This window comes from Lissotriton vulgaris, chromosome 11 (genome assembly GCF_964263255.1).
Source record: "Lissotriton vulgaris chromosome 11, aLisVul1.2, whole genome shotgun sequence".
NCBI classification, from domain to species: domain Eukaryota; kingdom Metazoa; phylum Chordata; class Amphibia; order Caudata; family Salamandridae; genus Lissotriton; species Lissotriton vulgaris.
The window spans coordinates 175,269,936-175,295,681 of NC_141699.1; the positions used below are offsets into that span (position 1 = coordinate 175,269,936).

The 25,746-nt window shown below is 46.4% G+C and overlaps 1 protein-coding gene across 1 annotated transcript in view; it reads right to left on the reverse strand.

The window, feature by feature from the left end:
• Positions 1–25,746, reverse strand: part of HECTD4 (HECT domain E3 ubiquitin protein ligase 4) — a 2,691,195-nt gene that overhangs the window by 279,688 nt on the left and 2,385,761 nt on the right. The window contains exons 74-75 of the mRNA XM_086943079.1: positions 20,161–20,264; positions 10,725–10,946 (exon numbers count right to left, since the gene is read on the reverse strand). Coding sequence (XP_086799205.1) covers positions 10,725–10,946; positions 20,161–20,264 — 326 coding nt within the window. The remainder of the gene's footprint in view (positions 1–10,724; positions 10,947–20,160; positions 20,265–25,746) is intronic.

A 25,746-nucleotide genomic window follows, 5' to 3' on the forward strand; every position in this document is an offset into this window, starting at 1 on the left:
TTATGGAAGAATCAGCGCAGCATGTGCTGAACCCATTGAACTTTCTATTCAGTTCGTTTTTGCCTCGCACACAGACCCTTGAAGGTTGATAGCTTATTTTTGGCCAATGCTATATAGTTTTTTAGGTAAGTCCCTGTCCGCGTGGCGCTACTTTGCAGCAATATATTATTTCATTATTTAAGGGGTGCTATTTTACTCCATTTGGGCCAGTGCTGTTTTCCAGAAAGTCCATATTGGTAAACAATATGAATATTGATTTTAGCTGCTGTAGAAAAGCACTGACCATTTGAATAAGATATTGGACACCATTATAATCCGCAGGTGCTGGCAAATAACTCCTCGTTCCCAATTAGCACCATTAGGATAATTCACGTAACCGGCTCAGTGGGGTTCGTAGATAAAAGGGACCGAGTTTGTGCAGCTGATTCAAATTTACCTTAAGGTGGTTAAGAGGCTGTTATACTCCAGTTCATTGGTACTCATTTTATCAACCTCAGAAGGACGAAATGGCGAGTTGTTCCCGCCAGTATTTTTCCCTATGACTCTGCTGCTTCTGGAGTTCTCTTTAGGAGGTTCATGCCTGCGAGTTCTGAGTAGAAAAAATACACAATGTGTGAAGAAAGCTCAACAGTGTGTGCTGTCGTGACGAGTGAATGGTTATTGATTCACAGGTTCAAATACTCAAAAGGACTTCACATCCTTTTGAAGTAAGTAAAATGAATATCAATTTCAATTTGGCAATAGTATTTATGTAAAAAAAAAGGTCTTTTTACCATACAATGGAATTTGAAATAATCTATCAAACGTATTTATTGATTTTCTAGAGATGCATTGTGAGAGCACTTGGAGTGTCTTGGATCTGAGGCACAAGTGCACTGCATGTGGGGACAGGGGGGCATCGCAGAGTCTGTACTTAACAGTTGTGTATGCAGACTGCATTATGAGAGATTCATTCGATGCATAGTGTAGATGTCGGTGATGTTGCATTATATGCCCGCCCCCTCCCCCGAGCAGAAGTTATAAGCGATGACTCACCTGGTGCAAAAGAACAACCACAGACTATTTGTGGTGAAACAACTTGAGTTGCATTTATTATACACTTCTGTTACAAGGTAACACACCTCCTCAATTGCAACATCAATAAATAACTTGTTAGATGGAGTTGACACCATTCCTGTATGTATACCCATGGCTTGCATCACTGATCGCATTTTTCTTTTGGTACAATAATTGATTTTGATGAATAAAGGTGAAAGTTTAAGCAACCCCCCTGCACTTCTGCCAGAGAACAGATCAAATTCTCAATCTTAACTGTTATTGCTTTTATATATTTCTTACTACCCCTGATGAGGCGGCGAAGCGCTTTATGCCGGGCAGCACATTGCTCGGAACCCGTGGTTAATGGTTAGTTCAGTGTTATTGGTTACTGTTTGTTATTAGGGTTAGTCTTGTGCACTCAAAGCAAACCATTGCATGCAGTCATTTCAGTTTGTTATGGTGTACTAAAGTAATAGTGGATGGTTGCTGTCCTTAGTGGTGAAGTGAGCTCAGGCACATGGTTGGTGGTATTAATAAAGGAGTTACAGGAGATTAGCTATGGTAAGGCTTCTCTGTGTAGTTAGGCCTCTGGTGTTTGCAGTCTATCTTTTCCCCAGTGGGATACAACCATTATTTGGCCTTCAGAAGCTGCTGCATGACTTGCTTCCCAACACAGCTGGAATTGATCCGTAATTGGGAAATCCAGTATGATGACTTCTGAGGTTTTTAGTAGAACAATACATTGATCTCTTCTACATTTCCTGGCCCAGTTCCCAAAATGACCCCAACTTGCAGACTCTGGCCTTTTGTTTAAGTATTAATGTTAATCGGAGCCCGTGACAGGGCTCTGATTAACATCAATACTTAAACAAAAGGCTAGAGTGGCTGGGGAACCGAGTGGAACAGGAGGCAAAAGGGGCATGAAAACATGGAAAAGCGAAGTGGGACAGAGGGCAGAAGGGCACCAAAACGAGTGGGACAGAGGGCAGAAAGGCAAAAAAACTAGTGGGACAGAGGGCAAAAGGGCACCAAAAACGATTGGGACAGAGGGCAAAAGGGCATCAAATACGAGTGGGACAGAGGGCAGAAAGGCAAAAAAACGAGCGGGGACAGAGGGCAGAAGGGTACCAAAACGAGTGGGACAGAGAGCAGAAGGGCACCAAAAACAAGGGAAAAACAAGTGGAACACAGGACAGAAAGGGACAAAACGAGTGGGCCAGAGGGCAGAAGGGCACCAAAAATGAGTGGGACAGAGGGCAGAAGGGCACCAAAAATGAGTGGGACAGAGGGCAGAAGGGCACCAAAAACGAGTGGGACAGAGGGCAAAAGGGCACCATAAACGAGTGGGACAGAGGGCAAAAGGGCACCAGAAATGAGTGGGACAGAGGGCAGAAGGGTACCAAAACGAGTGGGACAGAGGGCAGAAAGGCAAAAAAACGAGTGGGACGGAGAGCAAAAGGGCACCAAAAACGAGTGGGACAGAAGGCAGAAGGGCACCAAAAACAAGGGAAAAACTAGTGGAACACAGGACAGAAAGGGACAAAACGAGTGGGACAGAGGGCAGAAGGGCAACAAAAATGAGTGCAACAGAGGTCAGCATGGCACTAAAAACGAGTGGGACAGAGGGCAGAAGGGCACCAAAAATTAGTGGGACATAGGGCAGAAGGGCACCAAAAACGAATGGGACAAAGGGCAGAAGGGCACCAAAAACGAGTGGCACAGAGGGCAGAAACGCACAAAAAACGAGTGGGACAGAGGGCAGAAGGGCACCAAAAACGAGTGACATTTGGCACCGCAGACACGCGGGGTTTGGTTCCTGGCGCACATAGACATGGTTGCAGCGCACAGAGACCCTCCACTGCCGCACACAGAGGAAAAAAATTAGAGGGAACATTGCTCCTTAGCACAACGTGCAGTATAAAAATCTGAGGCTCTGAGGCTCTCTCAGGAGGGTTCTAAGGGGTGAGGCTGTTCTCATTGGTTGTTATAGAATTCTTGGTCTCTTTTACAAAAAGAGGTGGACAAGCTACAAAATGAGATGAGGCCTAGGCCTAGTTTTCTCTTTTGTACTTACTGCTATGGTATTTTTCATTTACTGCGGCTCCCATTCCGACGACGGGGAATGATACAAAGCATGGGAATCTATGAAAGTTCCAATACTGGGGCACCTGTCCTGATCTTCTTCATTACTCAAGGCAGGAAATGTAGTGGACCAAATTTATACAGGAGCTCCTCATTTCAGCCGGAATGTGTCTCATAACAATTACCTTAGAAGAAACTCCAGCATGCAAAATTGCATGAACTCGATGGTGGCAAGTAGATCTAGTAAGGGAGAACTTCAATGATTGAAGCTCTGCAGTACTCCAGGTTAGCGATGTCACCTTTGAGTTGACAAATTATGACTGCTTAGCCTGACTGCTCTGACATTCAAGGACACGGGTAGCTGGTTGCTACCATGAAGATGTTCTGCTGGTCACGCCAATCCCAGAGGCGAAGAAACTCCTGGTATATGATCCAGTACCCTACTGCAACCTGCTTGTGCAGTACCACATGGAGGTAGTGTTGTAAGCAGTGTTCCCTCTAATTATTATTATCTACGTGCAAAGGTGACCTGCTTGAGAAACGATGTTTCTTGGTTTGTGTGTGCGACTGATTCATTTGGTGAAGCATGCTGCTACTATTTGGTGGACTTGGAAAGGAACCCTCCAACATTAATTTAAAAAGGATTTAACATATTCATTTAAACCATTGTTCCCTACTAAATTGGCTAAAATGTGATAACTTTTAGAAAAAGGTCTGAACGAGAATACATTAAATAATCAAGTTCATGCTCTGCTCAAGTACTCAACTATTCTCTGTAGAACAAACTAAGTATATGTTCCTATTACAAGCATTCAGGAATTCAAATGTCTAGCTGTGCATTGAAGTAGCATGTGGCTCAGACACACTGAGTTAGAGCCACACACTCATCATAGGAGCCATAGAACAGTTTTATCGCAAAGGTGAAATTACACTAATCTGAAAAATGACAACGTTAAAAATGAATACTCATGTACATTTGCAAGTAGAAATAGCAGTGGTGTTAGAAGCTCTGATCGGAGATACAGTGGTCATTACATTTGCCACGTCATGGAATATACCTATCAGAGGGCGTGTGGCATGAGTATATGTCCTATTATCAGGGCATAGAAATTGGGAATCAGATATCTTGTGCTAGGTGCTATGGTGTTCAGAAAAACTGCTCAGAGAACCGCTTACATCATATTCTTTGCTGTTCATTCAGCAACTATTGCACACACTATTGAAATTTCTTTGTTCCTGTTAATGTTTTAGGCAACAGTGCAGTGAACCATTGGCTGATAAAATGTGTTATATAATTTATTTAGGATTCCAATCTGAGCTATTGTGCCTATATATGCATTAGTTACTGGACTGGGCTATAGGTCACATTTTCACCTGTCTGGTAGTGTACCAAGGAATCCCTGTCCATTGCTTTCAGCACCCCATCAAGAACTGTGAGAGTTTGCATATCAGGTGCTGAGCCATTGAATGCTTGCTATAGAATACTTGCTCTTCATTTATAGTGGCATAAATATCACATATTGTGATACATGGAAGCTGGTGCTGTCTCCTTTGTAATTCACTATTCTCTGCATCCTTTCTTCTTTCAATTTTCCACTCCCTCCTTATCTTTTCCTCTCCCTTCGGTCTACATCATCCGTACAGCTCTGTTTAAATTTATTTTTGTCCTACACCAAGTTCAGCTTCTCACTCTCTCTAATTCACCCTATGTATTGTCTACTCATGATTGCTCGCACACCCTTATTTAAGCTACAACACAGTTACACTCACCTTTACTTTCTTAATGTCACTCATCCTTTTCATTCTCTCTCTCGCCCCCTTAGTAATTCTCATTTCCTTTCTCACTTTCTTACCTTGTCTTGCTCACTCTGACATGCTCTCTATAGCTCAGTTGCCCCACTACAAATTCATGCAAATTAATGCTTTTGCTTGCCTTCTGACAAGTTCGGTAACAAGTTCAGTTGCTTTCCCCTTATTTACTGACATGCACTAAGGTGATAAGAAAAATCCAGTAAATGTGGCAGTTAAGTTATAAAGTATAAAGTCCTCTGTATGGAAGAAGTTAGACTTAAGATGAGAGGTGAGGTGAAGTGGTAAATTGGAACAAAAACAAGTGCATAAGGCTCTTCCTGGTCCTAATCGATCCAAACAGTGAAGATGCCACAGGGGAACACCCCTAATCTCTCTTCCATTTACCTCGAGACCCTAGAAGGAGAAGTTAAGTAGAATACCAGACTCAATCAGCGGGGAGTTCGTAGCAGATCACGTGACCAATGCTTTTAGAGGATGGCGTCAATGGATGCCACAAGCGATAAGGGGGAGAGAAATTCCTTAATGGAAGTTCAGCTCAGACAAAGTTCAAAGGTTAGAATCGGAAGCCCATACTTGATGAACAACGGAGGGCTTAGTTACAGAAAAGGCTCCGTTTCCCCCAATATGTAAAAAAGAAATACAGAAATATAACATACAAAAATGCCACAGGCAACTGTGGGCACATCACCTGCATTTTGCACCTGTACAGTGCATATTACAGAGATGCTGTGCAGAACCTCTGCACTACTGGGGCACTATGCAACCCTATCCTTAGACACTTTAATTCAGTTGAAGCAAATCAAGGCTACAACTCTCAGAATGCATCCAATAAAGTCCACAACTAAAAATATGCCTGCTGTCAAACTAATCTATGTTTAAGTTTTGTGACTAAAAATGCTCAATTTTGTGAAATAAATAACCAAGTCCCAAACGTATAAACTAGTTGTATGTTTGCTGAAACTTTACTAAGCACACTGTGACTGCATTATCCTACCAATAAGACAAGTCTCAATGAAATGCAATTTGAAAAAAATTGACAGCAACCTTCATTGTAAATGTGCAGGAGCATTTAATGCCTGACCCACCCAAAATTATCTAGGTTCTTAATGTCTGTATAAGGAACAGAATATAATGTTTGCACTCCATCCTGACTGCCCATTGTTCAAGAACTGTATCATTCCTTTACAAGATCACTATCTTAAATATCTTGCACATATCTCTCTCTTAGTGGAAGGTAGCTACATATTTGCAGTCCATTTGCATGTGCTTTTCCTCCGCTCCCAAAGTGAAACATTCCATGAGTAAGTCACATTTCCACTAGATTCATTTTTTATTGCATTTTGATAACGTATTCAATTGCTCATACCGAGCAATGAAAACTTAAGACTGCTGCAGTTTTTTGCACTGTTTAAAAAAATATATAGTATCTCACAAACAAATGTGCTGCATGATCTGTAAATCTTAATGTAGTGCTTTTGTGAATAAAGTAATAGGTTCTGACTTTGGTTTCCTTCTATGGCTAGAAGCGAGAGCAAACTTTAAACAAAGGCATGGAGGCATTGGTATTAAAAAAATACTGCTTGCTTTCCACGATTTAACTGATAGGAGTTCCTGCTGGGCTTCTTTTGTCTTTCCCTATCCACTTTGAGTTTATTTACAACTATTGAGCTTTTCTGCTGTGATCGCGGGAGCCCTATGTAGTGTGCGCACTTTAAAGCTCTCTGAGTGGCAAAAATCGAGGGAACATAGCTTGTCATTGAGGATCTCCACCTATCTCCCACTGATGGACAACAGAAAGGCTTTGTGATCAGAGGAACCTGATAGCCACCTCCCCCAGGTGACCCCCAACCGAGCAGTGATACATTTGTTACAACTGTGAACTTTGGAGGGGAAGGGATAGTGGTCTGCTACAAGTTAGGTTGTCGTAAGCCAGCCACCACTGCAGACCCTGATCTGCCGCCTTAAAGATCTGAATGGAATTGGGGTGACAGTCCGGATGCTGAGGATGCACAAGGCCAAGAGACCAAAATGCCTCAAAGCCATCCTCACTAACACCCATGACTGATCCAAAAACATCTGGATATTATTCTGAATATCCAAGATACACTGCGGTGGAAGAAAGGCCTTGAAAGCCTGCAAGTCCAAGATAACCCGAACAAATGGGTTACTTTAAATGGGGCTCTAGTGCCACTTCATCTCGTTGATAGTTAATGCCAAAGATGTAAAGATTCCGGCGATATTAAGGAGGTAGTCTCTAAAGGATGACTGGGGTGAGTTCACCTGCAGCAGCCAGTTATCGAGATATGGGACTAGAAGTACACACCACAGTCAAGGTAAGGCTAAAGGGGAGCACAACATATTGAGCATGGTCTTGATTTACCTTGAACTGCAGGTAACATCAGTGGGACTGCAGGAAGGGCACATTAAAAGTACATCATCCAGTCTCCTGGGACCACAGAGGAGATGACCGGAGCCAGTGTGAGCATTTTGAAAGTATCCTCCTGCAGAAAGGTATTCAATGAGAGGAGGTCAAGAACAGGCCTAAAGGTCCCGCCCTTTTTCAGAACGGGACTGTAGCGTAAATAGCCCCCTCCTCTTTTCTTCAAGTCTAGTAACTCTTCGATGGCACCCTTGGACATTAAACTATTGACCTCTTGCATCAGAATTGAAGACTGCTTCTACGAACTTAGCTCAGGAATGGAAAGAAAGTCACTAATGGAAAACCCAAGAGGCCTGTAAGTTGCTGCCGCTGGCGAGGATTTATTGGAAGACTGCTGATCCTGCTGGCATACACTATTCCTACCTGTGTCACTGCCTTGTAAGGACTGGGTTAGCTTCTACATAAATTATTGCGAGGGCTGATATTACCTATATGCTAACTCACTGAATTTCCAGAACTGGAGCAGAAATTGCTTCACTTGTGTATAATCACAAGGATCAGCGGTACCACGACTGCTTTTGAATCTTTTAATCTTCCTAGTGCAAAATCAGCCTTTTCTTTGAACAGCATGGACCCATCAAAGGGCATATCCACTAGGGATGCCTGCATGTCACCAGAAAACCCAGCTGACCTCTTCCAGGCATGCCTACTGAGCATGACGCTCATTCCACGATGTTGCTGGTATGTCGGGTGATGCATGCGTGCACCTGCCTAATGAGCAAATCGCATTGATGGATCGAAGGGCCAGGCTAGCTGATGAAACGTTCTTTTTCTAGAAGCATAATTTCGATTTCCTACAAGGGGAGTTGGTCGAAAAAGAATAAGCATTAACCTTACTTGTTGAAGCCTAGATAGTCAGGCTCGCCGGTGTAGGGTGTTTAGTTAGAAAGTCAGGATCAATTGGAGCTAATGCACATTGTCGACCCACAGGCAGTGCTTAAGTTGTAAACGAGTAAGTGTTGGGCCCAAACATGTGCTCAGAAGCCGATGGTTGGCGTTAACGAATGTGGGGGGTGCTGAATACCAAGGCTACGTAGTCATGAATCGACCTAATGCCTCCTACATCCATCACCAGACACTCTCTGCTGCTTTATCCCACTCTTTCAGGTTATTTCTCATCCTGCTTTCTTTTTTTGTCACTGTTTTTCAGTCGTTCTCTTTCTTTCCCACTTATGTGTTTTGCTCCCTTTTTCTGTGGGTTAAAGTCTGAGGAGGAAAGATTAGTGCTAGTGGGACCCACTTGCAATCACCGTCACAAATAAGCACTGGCTATAGGTCGAGTAAGGGGTGACAATAAGTGGCAGCACTGACTCCGATGAAGTGGGTCGTAGTCCTGGTCCAGTCAGAGCAAGTTTTGGGTTATGTTATATTATCTTAGTGTATGAACGGCATCTGTTGCCCACAGACTGTCCTGACGCTAAAGGCAAAAAGTTTAACACAAACCTATCCTCTACTTATCACATGAAAAGCATGGTCTTAGGAGCTTTCCTGCAGGGGAGATGAAAGGTTGTCTGCTTTAAGGAATGGTGAAGGGCATTCCAATATTTAGCTGCTAGATAACCAAAGGCACAGTCACCACAAGGAGACGTGTTAATCCTTGGGAGTGTAAGACTATGGTCTCGAGAAGGCCAAAGCAGATGGCAGGAGTGATATCTCTGGAACTGCAGTTCTGGTTTCTCTGGCGCCCAGCAAACCGCCAATGCAATGAAGACACTTTCTTCTGTTGGTGGTCCATGTGGCGAGTCAAGCTCTGCTTCAGAATACTATCTAGCCAGATGGCCTTTTGCAGGTTTAGATATAGTGCATCATCAGTGAGGGGAAGCAATCCATCATTTTCCTCATCATGTTCGGTGTCGTGATGGGCAATATGTGCCTCCTGTACTTGGTCAGAATTAGACCAAAGAAAGAGAAGGGAGTCTTTGCTGGTAGAGGCCTTAAGGGAATGACCTCATGACCTCAGATCAAAGTCAGGCTGCATAACAACCAGCTTTTCTCTTAATTTCCTAGCGCTATATCAGTCTTGATTTGGTCGAATATTGGTACCAGGTTTGCTATCGGTGCTGGTGGAATGCGAAGCACATTGTGGTGAGAATAGGCACAGACCGTGACGCCAGCATGCAAGTCTGACCAAGAGTTAGTTTGGACATGATAACATGCCGTAAGGGTTCAGATTGTGTCATGTGCAGACCATCCAGTGGTATTCACACTGGAGATCCTTGCGACTCTTAGGAGCCTGAAAGCATGCAAAAAGGGACAGGAAGCACACCATAAATCCTGCAGCATGATCTTTGTGAAGGCCACTTTATGTTCTGGAGTCAATGACTACCTAAGTAAACTCAATGCGCTTGGGCAACTGTGGGATCAGTACGGATTTTATGTACTTTGAAAATGGGCATATTTTTGTGTTGACGTCCTTGCACCTTTTTGTGGGATTTTGAGTGGCAGGATGGGGTAGAATCCCACTTTTTATGCTTTTGTGCTTGAAGTTCAATTTTTAAATAACAGAAGAGTTAGTTTGAGAAGTGGATTGTTTGCAAGAATGGCCTTGTGACCAGGAGCGTTACTTTGAGGAGGAGCTGGACCTATGCTTTGACAGCAACCACTTCTTGTGTTTGACAACAGAGTTTTGCCTCCTGCCCCTCAAATCGCCTTTGGATGCATGAGGGCACACTTGTCACATAATGAAGTCATGACCAGTGCCCAGGTACCGAAAACATACCTTGTGCAAGACCATAACTGACATCTGTTTCTTGCAGTCTCAACATGACTTGAAGTCGAAAGCTTTCTGGAGGGACATTATTACTTAGAATACTGTTGAAAGTTTTGAACATGTAAGAAGACTGACAAAGTTGGGAGCAGAGCTCTGTATCCATATCACAAGGCATGGAAAGAAAAACTGATGTCAATGCACAAGGGTGGCATTGATATGTTACTCCGCTCTGACTTCTGTGCTGGTACACAGTCACTGTGGAGCTGTAGGACGCCACATACTAGGCCGTGGGAGCACTGCTAAGGAAAATCTATGCATCCAGTCTAGAGCTCCAGGGAGTGATTAATATGCAGTTAGAAATATCCATCAGAGTAAGCTTTTCACTGTGACATTTGATTGGCCGAATCTGTCTCTAAGACATTTTCAGTGGAAATCGCACACCAGTAGTGCATTTGTACACTGACCTTTGTGAGACAAGCATTTAGATATTTGCACCCATGAGGATATTCATTGAGGAATAAAAAGTAAAAATGTATAACAGACAACACCATGTTAGTCAGTGATGCTAAGCTAAAAGGTCAGCATGTGTACAATATATGGTGGATACATAAATAAGTGGTAGATTCAAGTTAAAGAAATTACATTTTCAAATTTTTTGATGTAGTTATACGTGAGTACGTCAGCTTCCAGAAGATCAGCATCAGGATCAAGCGGCTCGCCAACAATCATCTTCCAGAATGAGGACAGCAGGTCCAGGGGTAGCGGAAGATCTGCACGGATGGCAATACCCAACAGCTGACCAAAGAAATGCAGCAGCTGCTCTTCTGCATATGTGATGGGGCTAGGAGTCAAAATGTATTTTCCCTTAAAAATGTAAAACAAGAAAAACATGATAAATGTAAAGCTCTTTGATTAGCGTAAAGGGAGGCTATATATCAGTACAAATATATTCTATCTAGTTATCATTCAATATTAAACAATTCACCTGACATTGGTTAAAGATGAATACAAAACGCTGGATTCTATGTACCACAGTCACAGGTTGTTTTGAAAGAGAAAGAATATGGAATAAGGTTATACAACATATGACCTAATGCAGAGTGATAACATTTCCATTTAAGGTCCGCTATGTTGTTTACTTCATAAACAAACGACATCACAAAACTGTTAAAACTAAACATCAAGAGGCAAAGGGCCCAAATAATAGATTTTTAATCGAAAAGTAGTTGTGTTTTTGCACAATGACTGTTTTGCGATCCGACATGACTTTTTAACTGCGAATGAGTACTAACCAGTTGCAGCACAAACCCGCCATAAGCAAGGAGACTCAAAAAGTTCTGCATCATTATCATTTGTAAGGGAGGATTTGTTTTAGGACTCATTGCAAAGAATGAAAATCCAAGGGTGGAGGCCTTCGAGACACACCTTTCCACTGGTATTCTCTGAATTACAAAATTTTAATTCAAAAGAAGACCCTGTTCCATAAAGGGGATATCAAGTGAAAATATTTTTGTTTCTGTTTAACTAATCCTGCAGTAATACAAATCATCAATAACAAGCATTCTAGAATGGTATTTTGTTTCATGAAGTCTGCTGAGGTTTCAAGATCTTTTGCTAGAACATTCATCAGATGACCAATAAAGGGGACAGGAGTTGCTTTCAAAAATGAAAGTTGGCATTCAGATAATGTAATGATCCTGTAGGCCAGTGCCTTCTCCTTCTCCAATGCACGTTGTGGGCATTCATAAAGTGGGAGATATCTGCTCCTTCGATGTGGGCATTGACAAAATAAATGGAAGCTGTCTGTTTCAGACAAATTCCCCTTTGCGAATGGAGACTACCTACTTTGAGATGTCCGCATTGCGTCAAAGGTTTGTAACTGCAATTAGGGTATCAACACATTGATATATACAACTGCAACCTGTAATAAGAAGTGGAATGGTCCTTCACGCCACTTCACCATGTTATTCACAATGCATCAAAAATGGCATTTTGCAAATCGGAAACTTATTTTTAACTCTAATGTGCCCTTTGTACATAGCGACATGCCTTTTTACAGCCGCAAAACTTCGGATTTAGTAAATCACAGACTTTGTGTCTCAAATTGGCTTCATAGCCTCAAAACGCCCAGAAGAAACATTAAAAAGAATGAACAATGCAAACCCTTCCTAGTAAGTTTGCTTTACTGAGATAGGGAGCTCCCGGAACAGTGATATTAAATACATAACAAGTGCAAATCCTCAGAGTCCGATTAAAAAAAATGGAAGTGTACCTGGTGTTCTGACATCCTCCCCTGCCATTCTTGGCATTATCCAAAATACAAAAAGTACCTGGAGCCAGGACACCCTCACCCATTTGCTTTACCAGCAGGCATAATGACCTCACAACTCATATGTAATAAGTTGCTACATCGTTTATTTATTACATGTGATGCACAAGTTACTACTTGTGCAACGATATATCTGTAGGAGACATTAGTTAGAGATAGATTCCTTACCTTAGAATATCCCCGGCGTCAGACTGGATCTGGAAATTTTTGCGTAGTAGTACCCTTGCGCGTCGGTAGGCGTCGTCTGCGGCTCTGCGTCCGTCGTCGGCGCCGTGCTGACGTCGTCGGAGTACTTAGACGCCGCCTCCGCGTGCTGACGTCAGTTCTTAGACACAGCTTTTCCGCGCCAGAAACGCAAAGCTATGCCAAAAACCAACACTGGTGCCATGAAACTAGGGCCCTGAAAGGGGATGACCTTAACCCTAGATATCGGTCCGCAGAACGGGGAGGATGGGTGGGTCGGTAAGGAATCTATCACTAACTAATGTCTCTTACAGATATATCGTTACACAAGTAGTAACTTGTGCATCTGAAAGAGACACGTTAGTGATAGATTCCTTACCTTAGAAAAGATACCCCAGCAATACCAACCCCGTGGTGGTGGGTCTGCGAACCAATAATCACACCAGAAAGTCCTGGAGGACGGAACAGCCAAAGAAGCCATCCCTCCGGACTGGACTGTCCAGGCAATAATGTCTTGCAAACGTGTGCAGTAAGGCCCACGTAGCTGCGCAGGGAGCAGTTAAAATCTGTGAGAATACAGAGAGGGGCACCGTGTTACCGCGCTGCTGTTTGGATACTGGGTTGAAAAAGGTGCACTTTTAGAATGTATCCGCATCCGCGCTAGTCGCGTATGCATTTTAGACTCTTACAAATGGTCCACTTACTAAACAATTTGTGCTCGCTGGTGAACACTACATGTAACGTGTTCCCCTCCCCTTCCCCCCGCAGATATTTACCCGAGTAAGCGTTGGTTGGCGAAATGCAGTTTTAAAATCAGAACCCCCATTGAAGTCATCGCTACTCGTTGTCAAAGTAAGTGGGCCATTTGTAAGAGTCTAAAATGCATACGCGACTAGCGCGGATGCGGATACATTCTAAAAGTGCACCTTTTTCAACCCAGTATCCAAATAGCAGCGCGGTAACACGGTGCCCCTCTCTGTATTCCCACAGATTTTAACTGCTCCCTGCGCGGCAAAACGTGATCACAAAATAGAACCCCCACTGAGGTCACTGCGGACCTATGCCCAAGTAAGTGGTTCATTTTAAAATCTATACACGATTAGCTAATCAGCGAGTAAACAGTGCACTAAGTCGCACTCTGTCCCCTATGTTTCAGAAAATAAAGGATCTTCACCGCAAGTGTCGAAGATGTGGCTCAGCTTCCATAAAAACTCAGGTAACCGAGTGATAATGGCTTTCAAGCATTATCTTCCTGTGCACCCGGCTAGTACTTATTCACTCCATTACTCTGTTGCAGCGTAGGCCGCCAAGCCTAGACGACATTTCTTCTAATTCAGAACTGACTGTGGGCAGGATTCACACAAGGTACAAACTGTTTTGTAATCTTACTGTCCAGAGATTAATGGCTAGAGGACCCGCTAGATAGTAAATATGTTGTTTTGTTTCATTTTAAATAGTGCCCATGGACTAGATCCAATCTGCCCTGACGAGAATTCTGCAAGTTGTGAATCAGGATTCGAAACGCGTCGGCACTCTTTTTTCCTTTGTTCGGCCGGTTGGCCATTGCCATTTATTGTAGAAACGAGCTATGTTCCTGAAACTCAATTGATTAGTTGCTATTCAGGTTTTGGGAGGTTAACTATTACTATAAACGCTGTTTTCTCCCCGGGTTCCTAAATGTTAGGAGGAGCCCTTGTTTCACAAATGTAAAAAGCTTTTTGGTCCATGTATTCAATGTGATGTTTGTATATGTCAATAAGTCACTGTTTTTCTAATTGTTCACCACTTGTTCGGTTCACTGCACATTTGTATTGATTTCTTTTGAATTTTTATGGCTCAAACATGAGGTCGATAGTGATCTTAGTTCTGTTTATTGTGAATTCTCTTTCTTTAAACTGAGTACCAAATTGACAAAAATAAAATGTTTTGTGTAAACTAACAAGTTGTGGTTTACTCGTACATGAATTAGTGTGTACTTTAAGTAGTTTGGAGGCATAGGCAAACATTTCTATTTTTCATATTGTGAGGCCCTGCCTACCCTCTTTCCCATTGGGCCCAGCCACCCCTGTGTGTTTTGGAAATTCCAAAGCGCAGAACTGATGACATTGCGCGTTCTCTTCGGTGGCGAATAGATCTAACCTAGGCTCTCCCCACTGCAGAAAAAGACCTTGCGCCACGTCCGAGTTCAGACGCCATTCGTGATCCATCATGCACCGGCGGCTGAGTTCGTCCGCCCTGGTGTTCAGAGAACCTGCCAGGTGGTGAACCACCAGGGACACGCCCTGATGTTCCAGCCATTGCCAGAGGCGCCGAGTACCACATGGCGGTGGTGTTGTCCGTGAACACCTGCACTACACTCCCCTGGACAGAGGGGAGGAATGCCTTCAGTGCTAGACAAATCGCCCGCAGCTCCAAAAGGTTGATATGGAGCCGGGACTCCGCCGGAGACCAGAGGCCTCTGATCTCCGCCTCTCCCATGTGGCCTCCCCAGCCATGGAGGGACGCGTCTGTCACAACTACATGCTCCGGTTGGGGAAGGGAGAAAGATCTGCCGCTGACCCAATCGCGGTCCGTGAGTCACCACTGCAGCTGTCTCGCAGTGCCCTCCGAGATCAGGACATGGTCGGACAGGTTGCCCTGATGCTGGGCCCACTGAAACTTCAGATCCCACTGCAGAGCCCGCATCCGCCCCCGGGCGTGATGCACCAGAAGGATTCAGGAAGCCATCAGCCCCAGAAGCCGCAGCGTCAACCTGACCGAAACCCGGGATAAAGGCTGGAAGATCGGGTGGGTAAACCCGAAACTGCGCAGAGTCGAGAACCGCTCCGATGAAAAGGAGCTTCTGAGAGGGACACAGGTATGACTTCGGCACATTGATGGAGAACCCCAGCTGGTGCAGGAGATCCGCCGTAGTCTGGAGGTGGCTGACGACTGTCTGGGGCGAGCCCGCCTTCAACAACCGGTCGTCGAGGTAGGGGAAGACTGAAACCCCTAACCTGCGCAGATGAGCTGCGACCACCGCCATCACCTTCGTGAACACCCGTGGGGCGCTAGTAAGGCCGAAGGGGAGCACGGTAAACTGAAAGTGCTCGTGGCCTACCGTGAACTGCAGGTAACGCCGGTGGGCCGGCAGGACGGGGATGAGGAAATACGCGTCCTGCAAGTCCAACGCTACCATCCAGTCTCCTGGGTCCAGGGCAGCTAAGACCTGAGCCAGAGTCAGCATTTTGAACTTCTCCTTCCGGGGGAAGCAGTTGACGTTCCTTAGGTCCAAGATAGGGCGTAGGCCCCCTTTGCCCTTCTTGGGCACCAGAAAGTAGTGGGAGTAGCAACCACGTCCTACTTCTGGCCCAGGAACGCGCTCGATGGCCCCCTTGGCCAAGAGGGCTGAAACTTCCTCCTGCAGAAGCCGCAAGTGATCCCCCGATACGCGGTGGTGTTGCGGTGGCATGGCTTGAGGAGTCGTCTCGAAGGGGAGGGAGTAGCCCCCCCGGACGATCTGCTGCACCCACCTGTCCGAAGTGACAGTGCGCCAGTGAGAGTGGTGATGGCGAACCCTGCCCCCCACTGGCGTCACATGGGCTGAAAAGCACGGACTAGGAGGGTTTAGAGGCGGATGCTGCGGGGGAAGGTGTGGACTGACCTCGCCGTTGTCCCCGACTGCCTCCATGGCGGTTTCCACGGCCGCCACCGCGCTGGGTGTTAGTCTGTGGCGAGTGGTTGGCGGCACGTGTGGGGACGCCCCTTCCTTGGCCACGAAAGGAGCGAAAAGCAGCCGTTTGCTGGCGCTGGGCCGAGAGGCCCAAGGACTTGGCCGTAGCCCTGGAGTCCTTAAAGCGCTCAAGCGCGTGGTCTGCCTTGTCGCCAAAAAGGCGACGGCCATCGAACAGCATGTCCATCAGAGTGTTCTGGACATCTGCCGAAAAATTGGCGGACCTCAGCCAGGCGTGGCGTCTCACCGCCACCGTTGTTGCCATTGCTCTGCCCAGCGAGTCAGTGGTATCCAGCCAACACCGGATAGAATACTTGGCTGCATTTCGGCCCTCCAACGGACACTCTGGCAGCACTTCTGCCTCCGTCTCCCACAGAAAGTGGGTGTAGCGGCCCAAGAGGCATGCGGTGTTGGAAGACCGCAGTCCCAAACTAAGGGAGGAGAATATTTTCTTTCCATAATTCTCATACCTCTTGGATTCCCTGTCCGGCGGAGCCGACGGGAATGCGGTCTGGGAATTGGAGTCCTGGATGACCAGACTCTCGGGGGTGGGGTGGGTGGACAGGAAACATGGGTCGCCGGGGCCGGGTGGTGCGTCTGGCCACGTTCCTATCTACGGGCGAACCCGTAGCGGGCTTGGACCAGGTGCCCAAAAGAACGTTGGTCAAGGCCTCATTAAAGGGCAGCAGAGGCTCGGCCGAGCTTGACTGCGGTTTAAGGACCTCAGTGAGGAGGTTAGTCCTCACGGCCGCGACGGGGAGCTCAAGGCCCAAGGCCTTGGCAGCCCTCATCAACACCACACTATAGGTTGCCCCCTCCTCCGAAGCCACGGTAGGAGGAGAGACAAAACCAGTGTCTGGAGATATGTCCAGGCCACTGGCCTCCCCAAGGTCTCCTGCCCAGTCCTCCTGAGACTGACACTCCCTGATCAGAGGGTCTTCAGACCCCTCCCAATCCTCCTCATCACCCATCTGCTGATACTCAGGGTTGTCAATCAATGGGGCCGGTTCGTAGAAGTGGAAATCTCCAAACTGTGTCGGATGCGGCGCCCAGCGGTGCCGCTCCGACGTCGGAACCGGAGCAAAGGAGGAATCGGGGGCGGCGCTGCCCGAGGAAGGCGCCGGAGGCGACACCTGACGGACCGACGCCGGGGGCGTCGTAAGGTCCACCGGTGACGATCCAGAGCCCGAGGAAGGTCCAGCGGTGTCCCGCGGCACCGGGCCCGAAGGCGCCGGCGGCGCCAGGGCCGCTTGACCTTGCGGCGCCAGGCCCGAAGGCGCCGGCGGTGTTGGGATCGTGGGGCCCTGCGGCGCCGGGGCCGAAGCACCCGACGGCGTCGGGCCGAAGCCCCCGACCCGCTAGTGGCCCCAGACGGGTCCGCTGGGCCCGGAGGCGCCGCGGAGCCCGGAAGAGAAAGGGACCTCATGGCCATGAGGAAGCGCTCAATCTTCTCCGGCGTCGCGTTTCGCCCAGAACCGGAGGGTGTGGGGCGGAACGTGACGCCCGCGACTCTGATGGAGCCGTGTGGGCGGTGTCACCCGAAACCCCATCCGCGTCGCGCGAGCGTCGGGGGAGTCAGAAGAGCGATGACGCCTCTTTAGGCATGGGCGGAAAATCCGTTCCGCTCGCGGATTTTGCGGATTTTCGGGAAATTCGCAATCCGCGAGATTTGCGAATCTCCCGCAAAATCCGCGAGCAGCGGATTTTGCTCGCACTGCTCGCACTGTTCGCGTGAGTTCGCGCCCCGCGAATAAGTGCAAAATTGCAGAAATACGATCTTAGCAAAACTGAAAGTAGCTACTTACCAGGTTCAAAAGTTCAGGCTCATCATTAGTAGCCATTTCCTGTAGTGCTTCCTGAGGGGCCCCTCCAGAGTTCAGTTGCCAGTTGAAACTATTATGTGACCCTGCTCTGAACCTCAGAATAGTTACACATATGCCACAAAGGTCCTGAATTACAGCTAAGGGAGACAAGCAGGAGCCAGGCTGGAAGTTAAAATCCATTAATCAGCCCCTAATTCATTATTGTCAGTTGGGGCAGGGCAGGTGTTGTAACTAATTTTGCAACAATGAAAGCACTTAGCAAGTGCAAAAGATCACTAATCAGGGCGCACTAAGGAAGCAGGTGCCAGCTAAAAAAATATTCTGTGACACATTAATCAGCCCCAAATTAATTCAGGTCACTTGAGGCAGGGAAGGTGTGCTTTGCTTTGTCGAAAATAATGTACACTGGACAACCAGAGGGTGTGGTGATGAAACAGAGGGTGGCATGGGTGGGCCAGAGGGTGGCATGAGTAGTCAGAGAGTGGCAGTGGTGACAGAGAGTGGCAGTGATGAAGAAGAGTGTCCCAAACAGGCTGGACACGTAGAAACAACAAGTTCGCAAAACTTGCGACCCGACAGGTAAGTTCGCAAATTGCGAAATTGTAAAAACCCTCGCGAACTGGCAGAAACACGGGCGAACACAAAAAAAAAAAAATCCGCAAATTCGCGGGAATTCGCGGATTTTGCGGATTGCGAATCCGCAAATCCGCAAAATTCGCGAACGCGAGATCCGCAAAATTCGCTCATGCTTACGCCTCTTCGACTTCTTGTGCTTCTTACCTGACGATGACTTCGACCCGGAGGAGTGGTGCCGACTCCTGGAGCTTTGGTGGCTCCGTCCCCGCGACCTGTCCCTCGACCTCCCGTGGGACCGGGACGGGACCTCACGCGGCGTGGGGCCGACTGCCGGAGTTCGAGTCGCCTGCGAGACCGCTCCCGCCTGGCGTTCGAAGAGAGGGCCCGGCAGTCGGAGCAGGCCTTGTCGTCGTGGTCGACACCTAGACAAGTTAGGCACAGGTGGTGAGGATCCGTGACCGACATCGTACGGTCGCAATCTTCACAGTGCTTGAAACCAGGCATCCCTACGGCACCGATCGGAGTCGCAAGACTTCGAGAAGGATCCAAAATGATCTCAAAAAAGTTAGTCAAAAATTGACTGGGTTACTGCTTTTTCCAGATCTGCGCTGGCTGGCGCGGAAAAAAGAAGAACTGACGTCAGCACGCGGAGGCGGCATCTAAGTACTCCGACGACGTCATCACGGCGCCGACGACGGACGCGGAGCCGCAGACGACGCCTACCGACGCGCAAGGGTACTGCTACGCAAAAGTTTCCGGATCCAGTCTGATGCCTGGGGATATTCTAAGGTAAAAAATCTATCACTAACGTGTCTCTTTCAGATACTGGGATTTGAGGATTACATGTATTATAGCCTTATAATGTACTGTGGGGGTACTTTACACTATATGTTAAGAGCTACGTAAACTGCTTTGGGCTATAACCATGTATAAACTGTCTACGATTCATCAACTATAAATCCTTTGATTCCTAAAATGCTGTTATATAGGTGGTGTGATTACACACCTAGATGCTATATGCAGCCTCTTTGGAAACTGAAATTGGCACAGCCTATTACAGCGCTTAGGACATGTACAGTAGCTACGGTATGTATTTATTTTGAATCTTCTTCAGTACAGTTCAGGGATGTGAAGCTGGCGGAAACAGATGAAGCACGTGCTTGCTTGTGGTAGTTAGGAAGTTAAAGATCTTAAGGTCTACATGCAAATGGCTATTACTAACTGCTAAATGTCTGTGTAAATGTTCTTTAATTTACACAGTTCTCACAGCATTTAACAGCTAGAAAAATCACTCTACAATACAGAACTGAGATCTTGATTTCTTGCAGTTACTTTTATGCTTATTTGTAAGATTTTTAAGCATTGATACTAAATAAAAATAAACATTTGCCATAAACACAGAGTAATCTTATTATTTAATAAGTTTCAAAGTAAATATGTTCCTTGTAACTTTACCTTATTTTTATTAGCAGCGGAACTTGGACACAACAGAAGAAGGGAAAGTGATGTGCTCTGAAGCTCCTTACAGACTTGCCAAAGAAAATGACGGAAGGAACCACCTGTTAAAACATTTTTTTTAAAAGCAAAAAAAAATAAACAATTAGAAAATATACTTTCACAGGTCTAGACTGTAAATTACCCACCTATTACAACTTTCTTCAGATCATGCCCTGCAGAAATTTAACTCCTTCAGTAAACGAAACTTTTGTAATACTAAAGCAGTGGCTTATAAATATCAACTAGAATAAATATAAACAGACAACAGCTTTTTCACCTTGTAAACTTTCATCTTCTAAAAAAATCGCTGGTCCTTCTGGTCACAAATCTTTTTTAATTATTGAGTGCTACAGAAAAGCATTCTTGTCATGGTCATGGAGACCAGGTAAGACTCTCCTTCACTTTCTCTGACCAGCGGAACCTTCATTACACTGGACACTGTAATCTAGAGCTTGCCATTTCTGGGAGAGGGTAATATAAAATGTGATACAATGGGGTAAAAATAATTTGATTCCTGTACAACATTGCGACCATTATGCCATTAAACTAGAGAAGGCGATTTCAAAACACGCAAAATTGCTTTTAGTATTTTGGCCCAAATCAATACTTCCCGTGGATGAATTTTCTCCAAATAAATTCCACATAAAACTTCAGAAACAGTAGCCAAATCAACCAGTGCTACTTAAAGTAAGGCCATAAAATTGATGATTTTGAAAAAATGTGTAATGTTAGTAAGCTTGTCATAAACAATGAAAAGACCTAGGGCCCGATGTAGGTAATCCCAGATTACCGATTCTTAAATACCGAATCATACCGATTCGGTATTTAAGAACAGGCAAATGGGATGTAGGTAATTTTACCCACAAATTTACCGAATCGGTAAGTTTCGGTAATTACCGAATCGGTAAATACCGATTCAGTAATTGCCATTCATTCCTATGAGCCTGGAGGCCCATAGGAATGAATGCCAATTACCGAATCGGTATTTACCGATTCGGTAAAAGGGGGAAACATTGAAGGGTGGCAGGGTGTCACTTTGACACCCTGTTGAACCCTTCAATTGTGTATGGGTGCACATGTTGCAGACATGCATGCCCTAAGGGCATGTATGTAGGAGAGTAGGGTCTGCAATCCTATGATCACCCAGATTTTTTGCTTTTGTTTCACTGGTTTACGACTTCCTCTGGCTGTGGGCCTGCTAATCAGACCCACAGCCTAGCTGTTCTCTCACTAAATTGACATGTGTACCTTAGGTGCATTATCCAATTGGTACTGGGCCACCTTATCAGACCCTGTAACTCAGGGCATAGGTGTACCCAGGGCCTACCAGGGACTGAAGCATGTATTATGCCACCCCTGGATGGCCATCTAAATCTGACACAACTGGCTGCACGACAGCTGGGGCAAGGTGGTGTAATCACCCTTTGCTTTTTATATAGTATACCTATATCTAACCCTAAAATGGACACACAGATTCCTATCAGTCACTCCTATGGCAGGCCTTGACAATCCTGAAGGCAGAGTGCTTGGAATCGTGTGATATGGTGCTCTGGCATGAGCTGAGCCCGTTTGCAGCTTGCGGAACCAAGTCCTAATAGCTGTTCCATGATAACGCATACCATATACTCTTAAGTGCATTATAATCCTCGCGGTTAAATGCTATCTCTGGTATCGCTTTATCAAAACATGTCGAGTAAGGTGTCATACGAATTGGAATACTAACCCCTCGCCAATTCTGGCGACGGGGTTAGCATTCCACCCTTCTAGAGGGACACAACATGTAGGTACCTGTGAACCCCGGTTAAAGTTAACTCAAGCCTCAGCATCACAAAATGGATGCTGCCACCACAGACACGAGTCTGACCCCCTGCAGCTGGTAGTCCTTCCAGCGAGGGGAGCTTGGACAAAGGGTTTCCTGTCAGGGGCGGTGCTAGCACCATCCCAGACAGGGTTTTGTGTATCCTGGGTAGGCAGGGCTTTACAGGAAGGTGACTGCAAGTGGCACCCCGGTGCTCACTACGCATCTGCCGGCTAGAACCAGTTCCAGGGGCACACCAGCCCCTGGCCTGGGGAAAGTCCGGCATGGGAGAGGGGTGTAATCACCCCCCTTCCTGGTCCCAACCCTAGGGCAGGACCTAGTCGCGTACCCACCCCTTTCTTTAGGATAAAGGCAGGAGCGGGGACCCTTCCAAATTAGATCATCTTTGAATCAAGAAACTACTTTCTACGAAAGGAACTCTCGACTTCTTCTTAAGATTTCTCCCTTGTGACTAAGGAGTAGTCACCCTGCATCCACAGGCACCATCTAAGAACTCTGCGGTTTGCTGCACGTCCTTCCTCCGGAATCCGACCGACCAGCACGGCGAGATCCGGCTTCGCTGGCACCTCTGACCTCTACGTACCTCTACAGCTAAGCTGAGAACCGTAGGTGCGACGAGACCTCGAGGGACCGGCCATCATCAGAACTGCACGACTTCTATCCAGCACGACCGCCGAGGGATCCTCTGGTGAGTGCTTTGGGGTCCGAGAAGCCACGACCCTGAGCAGCTCCAGCACCGAAGTCCAGCCCCCCAGCATCCACGAGATCTGCGTGGGGCCCTTCTGCTTTTTGCTGCTCACCGCGTTGTCTGGCTACTAGCCCGTTGGCTTGTGGCCTTCCCGACGACAACAACACTGCTGGTCTGGTTGCTCCAGGCTGGCCCTTGCTCCCTCCCACAAGAGAAGCACCCCGGACCCTCCTGGTCCACTCCAGACGCCATTTTAGGTCCACCGCGTGGGCTTGAATTTGCCAAGACTTGTTGCCCCAATCCTGGGTCCAGCGACGTCGACAGCATCAACCATCGTGGGACAGCTCGCACCTCCATCCTGGTCGCCGACAACGCCTCCTGGTCCGTGAGACTGCAGAGCCCAGCGTCGCCCACTCACCTGGTCGAGGTGACTTCATCCGGTGCCATCCTGGTGCCCATCTAATCACTGGCTAGTGATTCAGAACTTGGTCCCCTCTGCTTACAGGTGTCTTCCATCTTCGATCCAGGCTTGGATCCACCGAACAATCTTCACTGGTCGCCTGCCAGCAACTCCTTCTTTCAGGCTCCTGGTTCGTCAACGAGGATTCCCGACGTCTTTTCAGACCTATGCAGCCGCAGCCCCTGGGCTAGGTACCTTCGGCATTTCGGTGCCCCAGCATAGCCTCACTATCCAAGGATCCAGATCCACTGTCGTTTTCAGCTTACCTTATCGGGTTCGCCCGAGAACACTAACTTTGCTTTTACTAGCCTCCATAGACTTTGTCCTGCATCCCGCATGAGAGTGCACACTCTGCACCCGAGTCCCCTAGGCCTCCTACTAGTAATCTGAAGGTTCAGTAACGTAGTCCTAGCGATTCCAAAGCCTATTAGTCCAATACTTACCTGCTAGTAATTTTGCATTCCACTTTCATAGTATATGGTTTTTCGTGCCCCTCGGGCATTTGTGTAAATTGTGCAACTTAAAGTATTTTCGTAAGAGTTTTGTTGTGTGCTTAGTACCCTGTCCTCATAAAGAGTACAGGGCTGTTGTGATCTAAATAAATACACTGTTTATTTTCATAACACTTGTGTGGTGTCCTTTCACTTGGTGTTCAAGGGGTATATGTGATGGTATAACAGCTGGCTTAACACGCCCTCTAGAGTCTAGCCTAAAGACTGCTCTTGTCCATGCTACTAGGATAGCTGGTCTATCGGTTGACTTACAACCAATCATCAATAAGGGTTGTTTGGACTGATACATAGTGATCACTAGAATAGTGAGCACTGCATATCAGGCCAACTTCTCACAATGTATGTCTGCAACATGGCACTGTTGGAAAAGCAAAAAAAATGCTTTTTCCAAGGTTTTCATTATTTACCACCAACTTGTAGTTGGTGGTAAATAACAAATCCTAAAAGGGGAAAAGCACTCATTTGAGTGCTCCCTACATAGCAAAATCGGGAATTTACTGAATCGGTATTTTAAGGAATCAGTAATTTACCGATTCCTTAAAATACCAATTTGGTAAATTACCGAATCAGTCAAATGCCCACCTACATCTCATTTTCCAAATACCGGTCGGTAACGGCCGAAATTACCGAATTTCGGCCGTTACCGTCCGGTATTTGGCTACCTACATCTGGCCCAAAGACTTTAATCTTTCTCTCAGAAAACATTTAAATTCATATGGTAGTTAACTTGCTCTAAGTTAGAGCAGGTGTCCGAATTTAAATAACCGGGTCTTTAATTTGTATCCAATTTGAAAATAGATGAATATATTGCCACTGGAAGTACTTCATTTTCAGTTAATGCTCTCCTTCGGCCCCATAACTGCTTTGGAGAGGTTTTTCTAGTTTCAGACTTAAACGGCTGGCTCATGAAGGGTGACAAACCCCGAAACCGGTCCCAAGATGCTTGTTTCCGGTCCAGGGAGGACCTGGCTTGGCAGTTTGGTCTGGACTGTTCCCATGAGGCACAGGGTCAAGACTGATTTGCATATGGCTGGGTCCAAACTGGGGTAGTATAGTGGGCAAAAGAACAATGGATTTAATCCAGATCTCTTGACTGGGGGAGAATGTTTGAATCATTCAGCATTCCGTTTATCATTTGTTGCAGTTACACGACATGAAAAGGTGTCACCAACTTTGGCAAAATGGATGCTTGGGTTTTAAGAACCAGCTTGTCTGGGGACAAAGGAAGTGTACTGGAGAATAACAGAAAGCACTTTCAATTTGCTAACATTCGTGACAGATGTGATTGCCACATGGCAGACAGTTTTGAAGGTCAGTAGTCTTAGAGGGCAGCTGTGCATCAGTTCAAAATGTGAGCACATGAGGAAAGTGGGGATAAATTCAGGTCCCATTGGAGCATAATGAAATGAGTAGGAGGAAACATGTTGCAAGTGACTTGAACAGGGAAAATTGGGACAGCAACCACAGGAAGGTGAAAATGGCAGAAAGGTGCCCCTTAACCCTGCCCAAACCAGAGCCTTGCCGGGTTAGGGATAGAACAAATATCAGAACTTCAGTCAAAGAGTCAGACACAGGATTGACAGATTTGGATACAGGCCAAGCAACAAATTTGTCCTATCGGCAGGCATAAATCTTTTTTGTGGAGGGATGCCTGGCTGTCAAGACGACATCACACACTTAAGCAGGGAGGTCAAACATTCAACTGTCCCCATTAAATCTCCAAACATGTAGGTGGAGAGAGGATAGGCTCGATTGCGGATCCCTGCCCTCGTTCTGTGACTGGAGATCCTCCTAAAGGGGCAGTCTAATCAGAGGACAGAAGCTCACTATGGGGGCTTGGTCGTTTTTGATCTTCATGAGAACTCTGGACAGAAGTGATATCGTCAGGAAGGTGTACAGGAGTGCCAAGCTCCACTCGAGACAAAATGTGTATTCAAGCAGTAACTGCGTTGGAAACTCCAGCACTTGGAAGGGCTGACATTGAGCGTTCTCCGCACCAGCAAATAGAGATAACCAAGGTTCGCCCCAATCTCTGAAGAGGCTTTGCAACACCTCCGGATGAAGA